Below are 11,512 nucleotides of genomic sequence, written 5' to 3'. Positions count from 1 at the left end.
CGAATCAAGCCCGTGCAGGGGGGATCTACCTGGGCCGAAGCAATCCCGTATGGCAGATCAGAAGACGAGCTGTGCCGTCGGGGAAGAAGGATAATGGCGGAGCGGGAGTCAGCAGGGTGCTTAATCTTAATGTCAACACGTGCATTGGGCATCAGAGGACTGCGAGCTGCCGGGATTGTGAGAAGGAGGGCGAGGTGTTTGCAGATGATCGGAGTCGCAGTGGAGGCGGCGGTGATGCGGATGGAGGAGGAAGAGGAGGAGAAGTTGAGGGTAATGGCGGTCTCTTTAACCTTAAAGCTATCTTTACTAGGAAGGTTTATTGATCTGTAAGGCTTCAAGTTCCATTTTTTATCTGTGTTTTCTTCTTTTCCTTCCACTCGCTGTAAATCGGATCGCTTGTAGTTGTGCCTGCTAGTTTTGCCTATCTTAATGGAAGATTATTTTATTTTTGTTTTTATTTTATTTTTATTTTGTGTGTGATTTTGAAGCTTGATTTTCTTTTTGCCGTGTGTTTTGTTTGAGGGACTAATTTCTTGTTATTATTTAAAAATTTTTGTCATGAGAAAGTATTTTTTTTTCCATCTGATATGTTAAAGTGAGATTAGGAGGTTGTTCGCGAATAACTCGTGCTTGGGTCGTTAAGAAGCTCGTGTTCGGCTCGTTCGCTAAGTTAACTAGCCAAACACGAACAATACGAACAATGAGATTAGGGCTCTCAAAACGGCTCGTTGTTCGCGAACAGCTCGTGTTTAGCTCGCTAAAAAGCTTGTGTTCGGCCCAAACACGAACAATACAAACAAAGTTCGTTCATGTTCGACTCGTTTTATATGATGGGTAGTATTTTTTAAAAAAATTAATTGACTAAAAGGCTATCAAGATTTATAATTAATTATAAATATTAATTAATAAAATTGAATAAAATTATTAAATTAGATTCAAATGAAGTTTTAATATAAACAATAATTTTTAAATTTTGTCCCAATTCTTAACATCTTATAGCTACCTGATTAGGGTTGTCAAAACGACTCTTTGTTTATGAACGGCTCGTGTTGGGCTCGCTAAGCAAACGAACCGAACACGAACACATTTTTTGAGTTCGAAATATAAACGAGCCGAACACGAACGTATTCAGCTCGTTTACAGCCCTAAGTGAGATGGCTGCAAGAAAATCATTGCTCGAATTTTTTAAAAAATGTATAAATTAATGATTCGTGGTGTAATTTTTTAAGAAATTATTTTCTATGTCATAATTTTTAAACTATCTTTTTAATCAGCTATAATGGCAAAAAACAGACTATCGCGTTAATTCACATAAAATATAATATAATTTCAATTTTTTATAAGTAAAAAGTTAAAATTCAGCTAAGAAAATATGTTCAGTTCTCTCTTAATTTTAAATAATAAAACTAAATAAATAGTGAATATTTTTATTTTTCTCAAGGTCTATTTTGTAGCTTGTAAATAAAAATAAAATAAAAATAAAATAAAATTATCAACTTCAAGAAAGTTTTAATAACATTTATGAATATTAAAATTAATAGTAATATCTAAATATATTTAATTAAGTCATAATTCCAAAAAAAGAACATTTCATATGTTAAGTGAAGTAATGGGAACGGAGAAATACTCTTCAAATTTGATTATAAAAGAAAGCAAAAAAGAATATCTACTTAAGCTATGATTATGTCTCATGCAATAAAAAAAAAATATTTCATACGGACATCACTGCATGCAGAGATGTATGCAGTGTCCGATTTTCACCGTCGATCACCACAAACATGTATTTCAATGGGTCCCACTTTTCACATTTTTTTTTTTTAAAAATTTTCTTATTGTGGTGATCGACAGTGGAAATCAGACATAATTCATAATGACATAAAAGTTAAAAAAATTACAATTTGAAGAATTGTAATTTACAAAAACATGCACGAAAAAATAATAATTTGTATGAATGATAATATGATTAAAAGAATAGGTGAAAATAGACCAAATTTGGAAAAAAAAAATAAATAAATGCAAAATTCAAGGAAATTCCTCAATAAATTTTTATGCGAAAAGCTTGGGACAATCTACACTGAAACCTATGCTGTGATGCTGACAAGTTCCAAAACTACCGATTAGTTTGGTGTAGTTTTTATGAATTGTGATGATGCATGTTCTCATCACTGACAAAGGACAAAGCTATCCGAGATCCATCACATCATTTCTCTTTATTTTTTTGCTCATAATGATTCCATTCTTAATGTATGTATGTATTGATGATTTTTATGATGTTTGTATTTGGAACTTTAAATTGTCTTCCTTAATGTATAGAATAACTTATTGCAATGATTATGATAATAAAATTTTCATTCCTTGTGGATAAAATGGTATATGAAGTCCAAATGATATCTTATAAGATGTTGTGTCATATGTCTCGACGCCTTTCTGTGTGTGTTATTTTCTTCTTCTAAGTCTGACATTATTGGAATGCCAAAAAAAGCATTTATGATAAATTTTTCAGTGATTAAGGATCTCATAAAAAAGTTATGTTAGAAAAATATGTCGTCGGGCCAGAAAGCCAAATAGTTTTCGGTGGTTTATCAATGACCTAGACTCTAAAAATATGAGTCGAATAGGCCATCGAATCTCACTGCAAAACCTCTCGTAAATTAAAACCAAGTGGTGGCTCATAGGTTGTGGTCAAAGCCATTGAATTTTACAAATGACTGCTCCACATAATTGGTTGTTAGTGATGCATTAAAAACTGATAAATTCTATTGTCTATTTCTCATGAACTTGTTGTCCAGATCTATGCCTTAAAGAAAAAAGTCATGAATTTCTTAATTTTCATATTTTCTTACACGTATAGTTAAAGAATTGTTGACCTCATTTTTGAATGAGGTCCTTCCTACCATTCCTCTCTCTAGAGCCTAGTGTCTAACCTTTTGGGTTTCCTTAGAGGAATTCATAGAAGACCTGTGGTGGAACCAAAACGAAATAGAATTTCAAACATTTATTCACTTCTTAGGTTTTCATATACCTAGCTTTAAATCCTTAATCTTTGCTTGAGTAGGTTAAAGCCAAGTCATTGAGACATAAGTTGAGTACCCGTAAGGTTGGAAATGCCCTAGGCGATCCTTCGAACTTCGAGGCTTATATCTCCTAGGCACTTTGCACTTCCCCCTCCCAACTTCTTAAGTAACACTTTCTTTGGTTCATGAAAGAGCACAATGAGTATAAAGCTTACCTTGAGCAAAGATAGGGCTTATCCTTTAGAAGAGAAGATAAAATGAAATAACCACCAACTAAAATTCAAAAAACCTATTAAAATTAAATTTAAAATGAAATAACCACCAACTAAAATTCAAAAAACCAATTAAAATTAAATTTAAAAAAAAAAAATCAAAGTTTAAATTTAAAAAAATTTTTAAGGTCAATATCAACAAGCATTAAATCCATTAAAATCAGTTTTAACAAAAACAATTTGTTAAAAAAAAACTTAAATCAAATCCACTAAAATCAATTTCCCTAAAAATTGAATATATGAAAATCAACTTCAACCAAATATGAATTAATTGAATTCTATTTCATCAAACTTTGAATCTATTAAAAGTAAGTACAATTAAATCAAATCATTGAAATCAACCTATTAAAATCTATTAAAATCAGCTTATTAAAATTAATCTTAACAAAATTAAATCAATCAATCTCAACAAAAATTGAAGGTGTTAGAAACAACTTCAAATTCATCCAAGTAAGTTCACTAAAATTAACCATAATTCACTAAAATCAATACATGTGAAAATCAACATAATTATACCCTAACAAAGTAAAAAAGAAATAACTCTTAAATAAATCAAGCCCTATTAAAATTACTTCAATTCCAACTAAAATTTAAGAGACAATTAAAATTTAATCAATCCAATCTCATTAAAATTAAATCAACTAAACTAAAGATCGCACCACAAACATTTTTGAAGGTCCAAAATTGATAATTAAAGATGAAATTTAAAAACCTTACAACTCATTAAAATTTTAAAAATAAAAATTAACCAAAGATTAAAAATCAATTAACCCAAAATTTCTGATGTCCACCATATATCCAAGCCAAAACCCTAAAACCCAAGACCAAGCCCTAAGTCTAACCCCAAGCCCAAATCGACCTAACCAAAGTCAACCCTAAAACCCTCATGACCCGATATTAAGTCCATGATCCATTGACCCATTAAGTAATGAAATATGATAAGATAAAATAAAATTATCCCCCTTCAATTCGAATCCAAATGCTAAAGATAAAAGAACATCACACCAAAAAACTAAATTTCCCCAAGTGGTGTCTGATACGCCTAAAAATATACTATTTTTTATGTCATATTTTATAATGGTATTGCACATTTGTCAGCACTATTTTGGTTGTGGAGTTGCCGTTTGAAAGCTGTCGGTCGCCGGAATCGAAATCTCGTCGTCCTCTTCGGAAAAACATTATATATATATATATATATATATATATATATAGTTTAAAAAAAATATGAAATAAAACCGACCCTATATTTTTCATAGTTTAAATGAAAGAGCGCTATACCTCAAACCATGTATCTATTCCGAAGGAGAAACATAAGACTTGAGGATGAGACTCGATAGAAAAAAAACTAAGAAATATATGACATTCTTTTGGTCTGTGAAACCATTTTATTATAAGACGACAATTTCTTCTATTTAATATGAAGAATTAAATAGGGTTTATATTAAGTTCGGTTCGGGAATGCTTCCTATAAGGGCAAGCCCCTATAGTTAATTACGTCCTAGATAATCAAAGTCACCTAAGAAAACTCTCGATAAAAATCAGGGGATATTATCTTCAAAGAGATCAAAAAATTGAGACTTTTCAACTAAACCGGACAAAGAGACGTGAAAAGGGAATGACTCAAATTTAGAACATTTTATTTTAGAATCCAAAGGAAGAAAAACTAGGAGATGTCACAGATCTTGAGGAGAACCTCAGCGACTTCCCAAGCTATCCTATGATTTGGCTTCAATTTAGAGGAGAAACATTTAAATGTTTCATCCTGCCAATTTTATTGATTAGAGTTTATATTCGTGTGAAACGATCACACAAATAACCTGGAAAATGTGATGAATTAGGTCGTGACAAACAACAACCTTAGAATACTAAGAAGACTTAGGACTTAAATTGTATAGCAGAGCTATACCAAGGCTTAAAGATAAATTAAGGATTTATGTTGCATAAGCAAACAATCTCGAATTCCTATGGATTTGTTATTTAATTCTAAGAAAATATATGTTGTTGTAGATCTTCTTGCTGTTGAAGATGACCGTGCTGCCCACAATGCTAACTCCAAACTCCTCGTTGTGGCAAGTTTAAGTTTTCTAATGTGCCGAGTTATGATATTAAATCAGGTGTCCCTATGGTTATAGTCATTTAAGTTTTATGGGGCATGTTAAAGTTGATTAGAGCAACACCGGTTAGGATCCTACGATTCCCTCGTTCTGGTATCACTATTTTCTATTGGATTAATGAGTTCCATATTTTCATTTAGACCGTGAGAAATCTCGTTAGCAACTGTAGGTTACCTCCTCCGTGGGATTCTCAATCATTTGATATAGACTTCTTAATTTAGTTGCAATTATTGTTTTGTAATATTTGTGATCTATTTGTGATCAAATTTTAAGCTGTCTTATATTTTGAATGTTGTGGCGGTGAATCTTATCTTGATTGATTTTAGTTTTAATTTTGGTTTCAGTTTTTTAGTTATCCTAAAGGTTTTAGTTTTGACATGCAGGGTGACATCGTTGTTTAACATGTAAGTTTATAAACATAAAAGTACAATATAGAACGTACAAGAAAAGAAAGTTAATTTTGCAGGAATTAAAACATGCTTATAAAGAAGGTAGAAAGTACAAACTTAAAGTGAGCCTATCAAATCCTATGTCACATCTTGGTGTATTTAAATTTTGAAGGATAATTCCATTAAGCAAATTATAATAAGTTCACATGTCCTTCAAGATTTTCAAGGATGTACACCTTAGACATTTCATAGTCATTGGAATTATCTTGAGTTCATTTTGGCCTTATTATGTTTATTATATAGTTCATCCCATTAATACCCTTATGCTCAGTGGATTATGATGTTTTGATTATCTCTCAAGTGAGGTAATTATCACTTAATATATCACTTAAGAATTATATAGGTAAAGACTTTTAGGGGCAACTTGACTTAATTAAAGAATTTAATTAATTTGAATTGGTTGATAATGTTTAAAAAGGTTTTAAATTAATCATAAGTTATTTTCTAAGCCTTATTAAACAAAATTTTGATTAAGCCTAGTTCACTACTAAGCCCTTAAGATTTAATGGGTATACTTCTAATTAAGAAAAAAGAATTTTTTAATATTTGTATATATTTTAATACTTATCATGAATTATAAATCATCTCAAACCATTGATTGAGGGTTTAAAATCAGTGAGTTATGCTCTTCCAAAATCAAACCCTCACCTAATATCTCTTTACTTAAGTATTCTTCCAAGTTTCATTAATTTTGAAAAATTACATATTTATCCTTTATAAAATCAAAGTGAGGTTGGTTTCTACCACTTACCCCTTTTTTATGTTTCAATCATCAAGATATGTTATTTTATTTATTGCCCATTCACCCCTTTAAATAAGCCTAAATATTAATTAGGTTTTAAATTCCAAAATTACATTTTTGCCCCTAAGGCCCTAATAACCTATAATTCATTAAATTAAATTCAAATGACTTGAGAATTTTATGTTACTCCATTCATGGGTTAATTAAAACATCAGAGGAAACAATGTTTATTTTCTAAATTTATTTAATTTTATAATTATTTGTAATACAAAAATAGGGATTTTTCAATCAAAATTTAATAGCTCAATCAAAACAAAACCTCTATACTTAAGAAAATCACCACACCTCTATCCTTAAAAAACCTATTGGAGGTTCACCTAGGTCAGAGGACCACTTGGACCAGTTTTCATAATTTTAAGAGGTTTAATTTAATTATTAAAATTATTTGTTTGTTTTGAGATTAATTAAATATAAAATAATATTTAAATGAAAAATTAAGTTTTATATTTTTATTAAATCTCTCTAAGTCCAGAGAACCCAAAGAAGCTTTTCTATTTTTTTATTTATATTTTAATTATTGGAATTATTTTTAGTGAAAGATTAGAGAAAATTCATTTTTAAGCCTTTAAAATTAATATCTTGACTTAGAAAATTAGAAAAAATATTTTAGTTGGTTCCAAATGATCAGAAAGCCAAATGTGACATTTTAATATATTTTTGAAATTTTGTGTTTTTTATGATTTTTTAAATATTTAAAGGCCAAAAAATGACTCAAAAATGAAGTATTTTCTTTAATTCCAATTTTATTTTTCTTAGGTTCCTCTGGTCGTAAGGAGCTCCAAAACTAATTTTGGTAATTTTTTGACTTATGTTTTAATCATTAGAATTATTTTAATGCAAAAAATGTCATTTTATCTTAAAAAATTATTTTAGTGATCAAATTAACTCCAATTGACTTGAAATTTTTATGGGAAGCTCTCCTAATATTAAATTACAGTGTGAAATAATTTTTATGTCATTTACATTTATATTTACTCCAAATTAATATTATTTTATTTTTTTAGGGTTGGTGATAATTAGGATTATTTTTAATGAGTTGAACCAAGTTTATATTTTTTCTAGAGCCCTTTAACCACAGTGAACCTAGCAAAATAAGTTTTGTATTTTTCTGATGGATATTTTTATTATTATAATTTTTATATCAAAATAGGAACCATTAACTTGGAAATTAGATATCTATGCTTAGAGATCTCCCCTAATCTTGAAAAAATTAGAAAAAGCATCCCCATAACATATAGAATCAAAGCCCCAAAGATCAAGTTAGAGTGAAACATCTATGCAAATCGAGAATCAAAATAAGGAAAACACCATTTAATTAATTAAAAATAATACATGCATCAAATAAACTTGAAAATATTTTCACATTGTTCTCCTCTTTTCACTGCGCAACATGGTATTATTATTTTATTTTTATGATTTTCTTCACAAAGTTATGCATTTTTGAATTTTTGGCTATTTATTTAAATAAAAAAATCCATAAATTCCTACTAAAGTGACGTGGCGCCAGTGCATCCTAGACAAATTCGAAAACTCCACGCGGCGCACTCCCATTCGACGTCGCCGTCCATTCGTCTGCCTAGTCAACATGCAGTTCCATTCCATCTCCCCATCCAGCGCGATCAGAGACGTTCATGTGATACACGCGTGATCCGACGACGCTTGTTCATCGTCCCCAACGAAGCTAACCCGCAAACCGTCTGCTTTCAAACCCTAATATTTCGCTCGATTCTCAAGCAAATCAAGTGTCGTTTATTCCTATCGACTTGTCTTGACTAGGAGAACAGATCCATACAGTTAATCAGCCCTTAAATCAACTATATGCTTATAGAGAGTGAAATGAAGCTCGGTTTAAGGTTAACTTTAAATACCTTGGTCCAAGAGGGGAAACCTCGATTGGATGCTTGTGGAAGCTTCATGGGGGTCCCAAGAGTCTAGGGATGGAGCCTCAAACAGTCGTGAATCCCCTAGATATGATTTCGACCAAAGTCTATTTGGGGTGTTGATCAAAGTCCACCTTAAGGTGCTCTGGTGATGGGGCTTCTGTGGGGGATCTTCTTCTCTTGAAGTGTGGATGGTGTGGGTGCATTTAATTTGAGTTTGGTAGAGGTTTGAGGGGTGTCCTGTTTCAACCTAGAAATTGGGCTCAAAAATTAAGCTTGAGTAGTGGCTTTGGGTGGCTAAGGGTGGTTGGGTTAAGCTCAAGAGGTCTCAAAAAAGCTCTGGAAGCAATTTGGCAGAGTCTTCCCAAAGAATTTCAAGCTCTCCCCCTTTGGCCATGGAGGGGGGTTTAAATAGATGGGGAAGGAGAGGCCATCAGGGGCAATTGGTGGGTTCTTTAAGTTGCTTATGCGGATGCCAAAAATGTGCAAAAATCCAATTGGGATGAGCCAACTTGGATGGGTTTAATATTGAGTTGTGGCCATGGTGGAGCTTTTGATTTTGGGTTTTCTGACCACCAAGGTAGCTGACCAGTCAGGGAGGGGTCACCATCTGACTCAGGGAGGTCAGGACTTGGTCTTGGTGAAGTCAATTGAGGTTGTCCATTTGTAAAGGGATGAGATTGAAATAATACGAGGAAAGGGCCATTTTGGGTCAAATTGGGTCAAGGCATGGTTTGGGTTGGGTTCAGCCACCAAGGTTGGTCTTAGGCTGAAGAGGATCAGATGGGTCAGCTAAATTGGTGCGGAGAAGTCCCCATCCAAGTGATTTAATTAAACATGAGGTTTAGAGGATTCATTAAAAGGTTTAAAAACCTTTTTAAAGAAGTTTTAAAGTGGCTTGTCCTCTTGCTATTAATAGTTTGATGATAAGGCAGGGCTCTCATGGCTTGTCTGTGGCTTGGGCGTGGCTTCATGGCTCTGCTTTGGCTTGGCTAATTTTCATGAGAATGGATTTTTGAATTTATGAAATATTTGGTGGAGTTTGGAATAATGCTTTATTTGGAAAGAAAATTATCATGAATTTAAAACCTTAGGCATGATTTTAATCAAATGAATGATTAAGAGAATGTCATGTGGGTTTTAGACTTGGGCTTTTGGAATTAAGTGTAGTGGCCTTTGGGCTTCTTTTAAAATGGAAATTGATAAAATGGAAATTGATTTTGGGCTAAAATTTAGGCTAATTGAATGTTGAGTTTGGTGTAGGAATATGTCATGAGGGATTTGGAAAAATTTCAAGTGATTTTGAGTTGAATTGATAAGCTAATTTGGTGGATTTGGGCATATGGTCAAAATTGGGCTTTTTTATTTGAATAAAATTGTGCTTGCAATTGGATCAAATTGGGGTTGACGTGCTTGCAATTGGATCAAATTGGGCTTGAATTTTGTTTGGATCAGGATTGGGGATATTAAATTTTGATTTTGAATTGAAATTGGGCAAGATTAGGGTCAATCGGGCCAAAATTAGGGTTAATCGGGGACATTTGGGCTTTTAAGGACAAATTGAGGCTTTTGGTTAAATTGAGTAAAATTGGTCAAATATGATCAAATTGATGATAAAAAAATGGAATTGGGAATATTTGGGATTATTTTAGAAATTTTAAGGAATTTTTGCAAATTTAGGAATTTTTAGGTCATGAGGGGCATTTTGGTAATTTTGGCAATTTTTTGGGGTATTTTGGAAATTTGGCAAATTTTGATCAATTTAGGTAGTGAGGAGTGGTTTGAGATGATTTTTGGGTAAATTTGGGTATTTTGGGATTTTTTTTCAAAAGTTAAGATTGTAGGGGTATTTTGGTAATTTGGTGGTTTTCCGCCAAAATGGGCCAACAAGCCATGAAGCCATACCAAACCAATAGAAGTCATGTGAGGACTCATTTTGGATGCTCAATATGTTGGTTCTAACCCTCTTAGCCAAAGACTAAGGGTATAGATTCATCCATATTAGCTCTCCAAAAGGAGCTAGGAGACCAACCTAAGGGGTCTTAGGGTTTGGGGTAAGTGAAAAAGTGTAGTGTGTGCAAGTTAGCCCCACAAAAACCAGATCAACCAGAGTTAGTTCTAAGGTCTGACCATCCTATGGGGGACTCCCCTTGAGCTCTTTCCTCCATATTGACCCCACCTACTAAGTGCTAGAGGTTAGGACCAACATATGGAACTTCAAGTTGAGCACAAAAGAGTTTGAAATTTTTAATGATGAATGTTCCTTTTATAGTCCTCTAGGAATCCCTATAGCTAGCCCCTAGGCTACTAAAAAGGAAAAAAAAACTAGACCTCAACCAAAAAATGAAGTCAACAACTTTAAAGGTATGTTTTCTTGTGTTTTTGGTTGTAGTACATAAAATTGAAGAATTTGGAGTGATTGAAGTAAAAGGAAAAAAAATGGACAAAAATGGAGCAAACCGGAGCAAATCGGGTCGAACCGGGGCACATCGAAGCCATGGGGACCGAAACCAAGGACTTACGTGCATGTGTTCGGCGCTTAAGCACCCAAAATGGTGCTTAGGCGCCACCCAGATAGAGAGGAGGGCGCTTAAGCACCCAAAATTGGCGCTTAAGCGCCAAAAATGGTTTTTAACATATCTTCTAGAATATCCTTTGGATTTGGACGATTTTTGAAATGGTGATTCGTGTGTCTCTTGAGGAATTCATTGCAAATGATAAGAGAGACTTTCTAGAAGGATTTAAGAGAGACTTTCTAGAAGGATTTGAGGCGATTATAAGAAGTTTTGAAGAGGCGATTATAAGAAGTTTTGAAGAGGCACTTAAGACACCATTTGAAAGATTCATTGAATTTGGAATTTTTGAAGAGAAACTTAAGCAACTCTTGGGAAATTATAATTAAGGCTTGAAAATGTTCTTAAAATGACTCTTAGTCTCTTGAATCAATTGGAGGAGGAGAAGAAGACTTGGAGAAGAAGACA

General features: G+C 32.7%; 1 protein-coding gene across 1 annotated transcript in view; it reads left to right on the top strand.

The window, feature by feature from the left end:
* LOC110024847 overlaps positions 1 to 450 on the top strand; it is a gene marked incomplete in the record, with an annotated part of 1,006 nt that extends 556 nt beyond the window's left edge. The window contains 1 exon segment of the mRNA XM_020725022.1: positions 1 to 450. Within this exon segment, the coding sequence (XP_020580681.1) occupies positions 1 to 323 (323 nt within the window).
* Positions 451 to 11,512: the final 11,062 nt, after the last annotated feature.

This window comes from Phalaenopsis equestris, unplaced genomic scaffold (genome assembly GCF_001263595.1).
Source record: "Phalaenopsis equestris unplaced genomic scaffold, ASM126359v1 Scaffold000276, whole genome shotgun sequence".
Lineage (NCBI taxonomy): Eukaryota > Viridiplantae > Streptophyta > Magnoliopsida > Asparagales > Orchidaceae > Phalaenopsis > Phalaenopsis equestris.
Note: the sequence above shows the minus strand (reverse complement) of the source record. Positions and strands in the feature narration are given on the sequence as shown.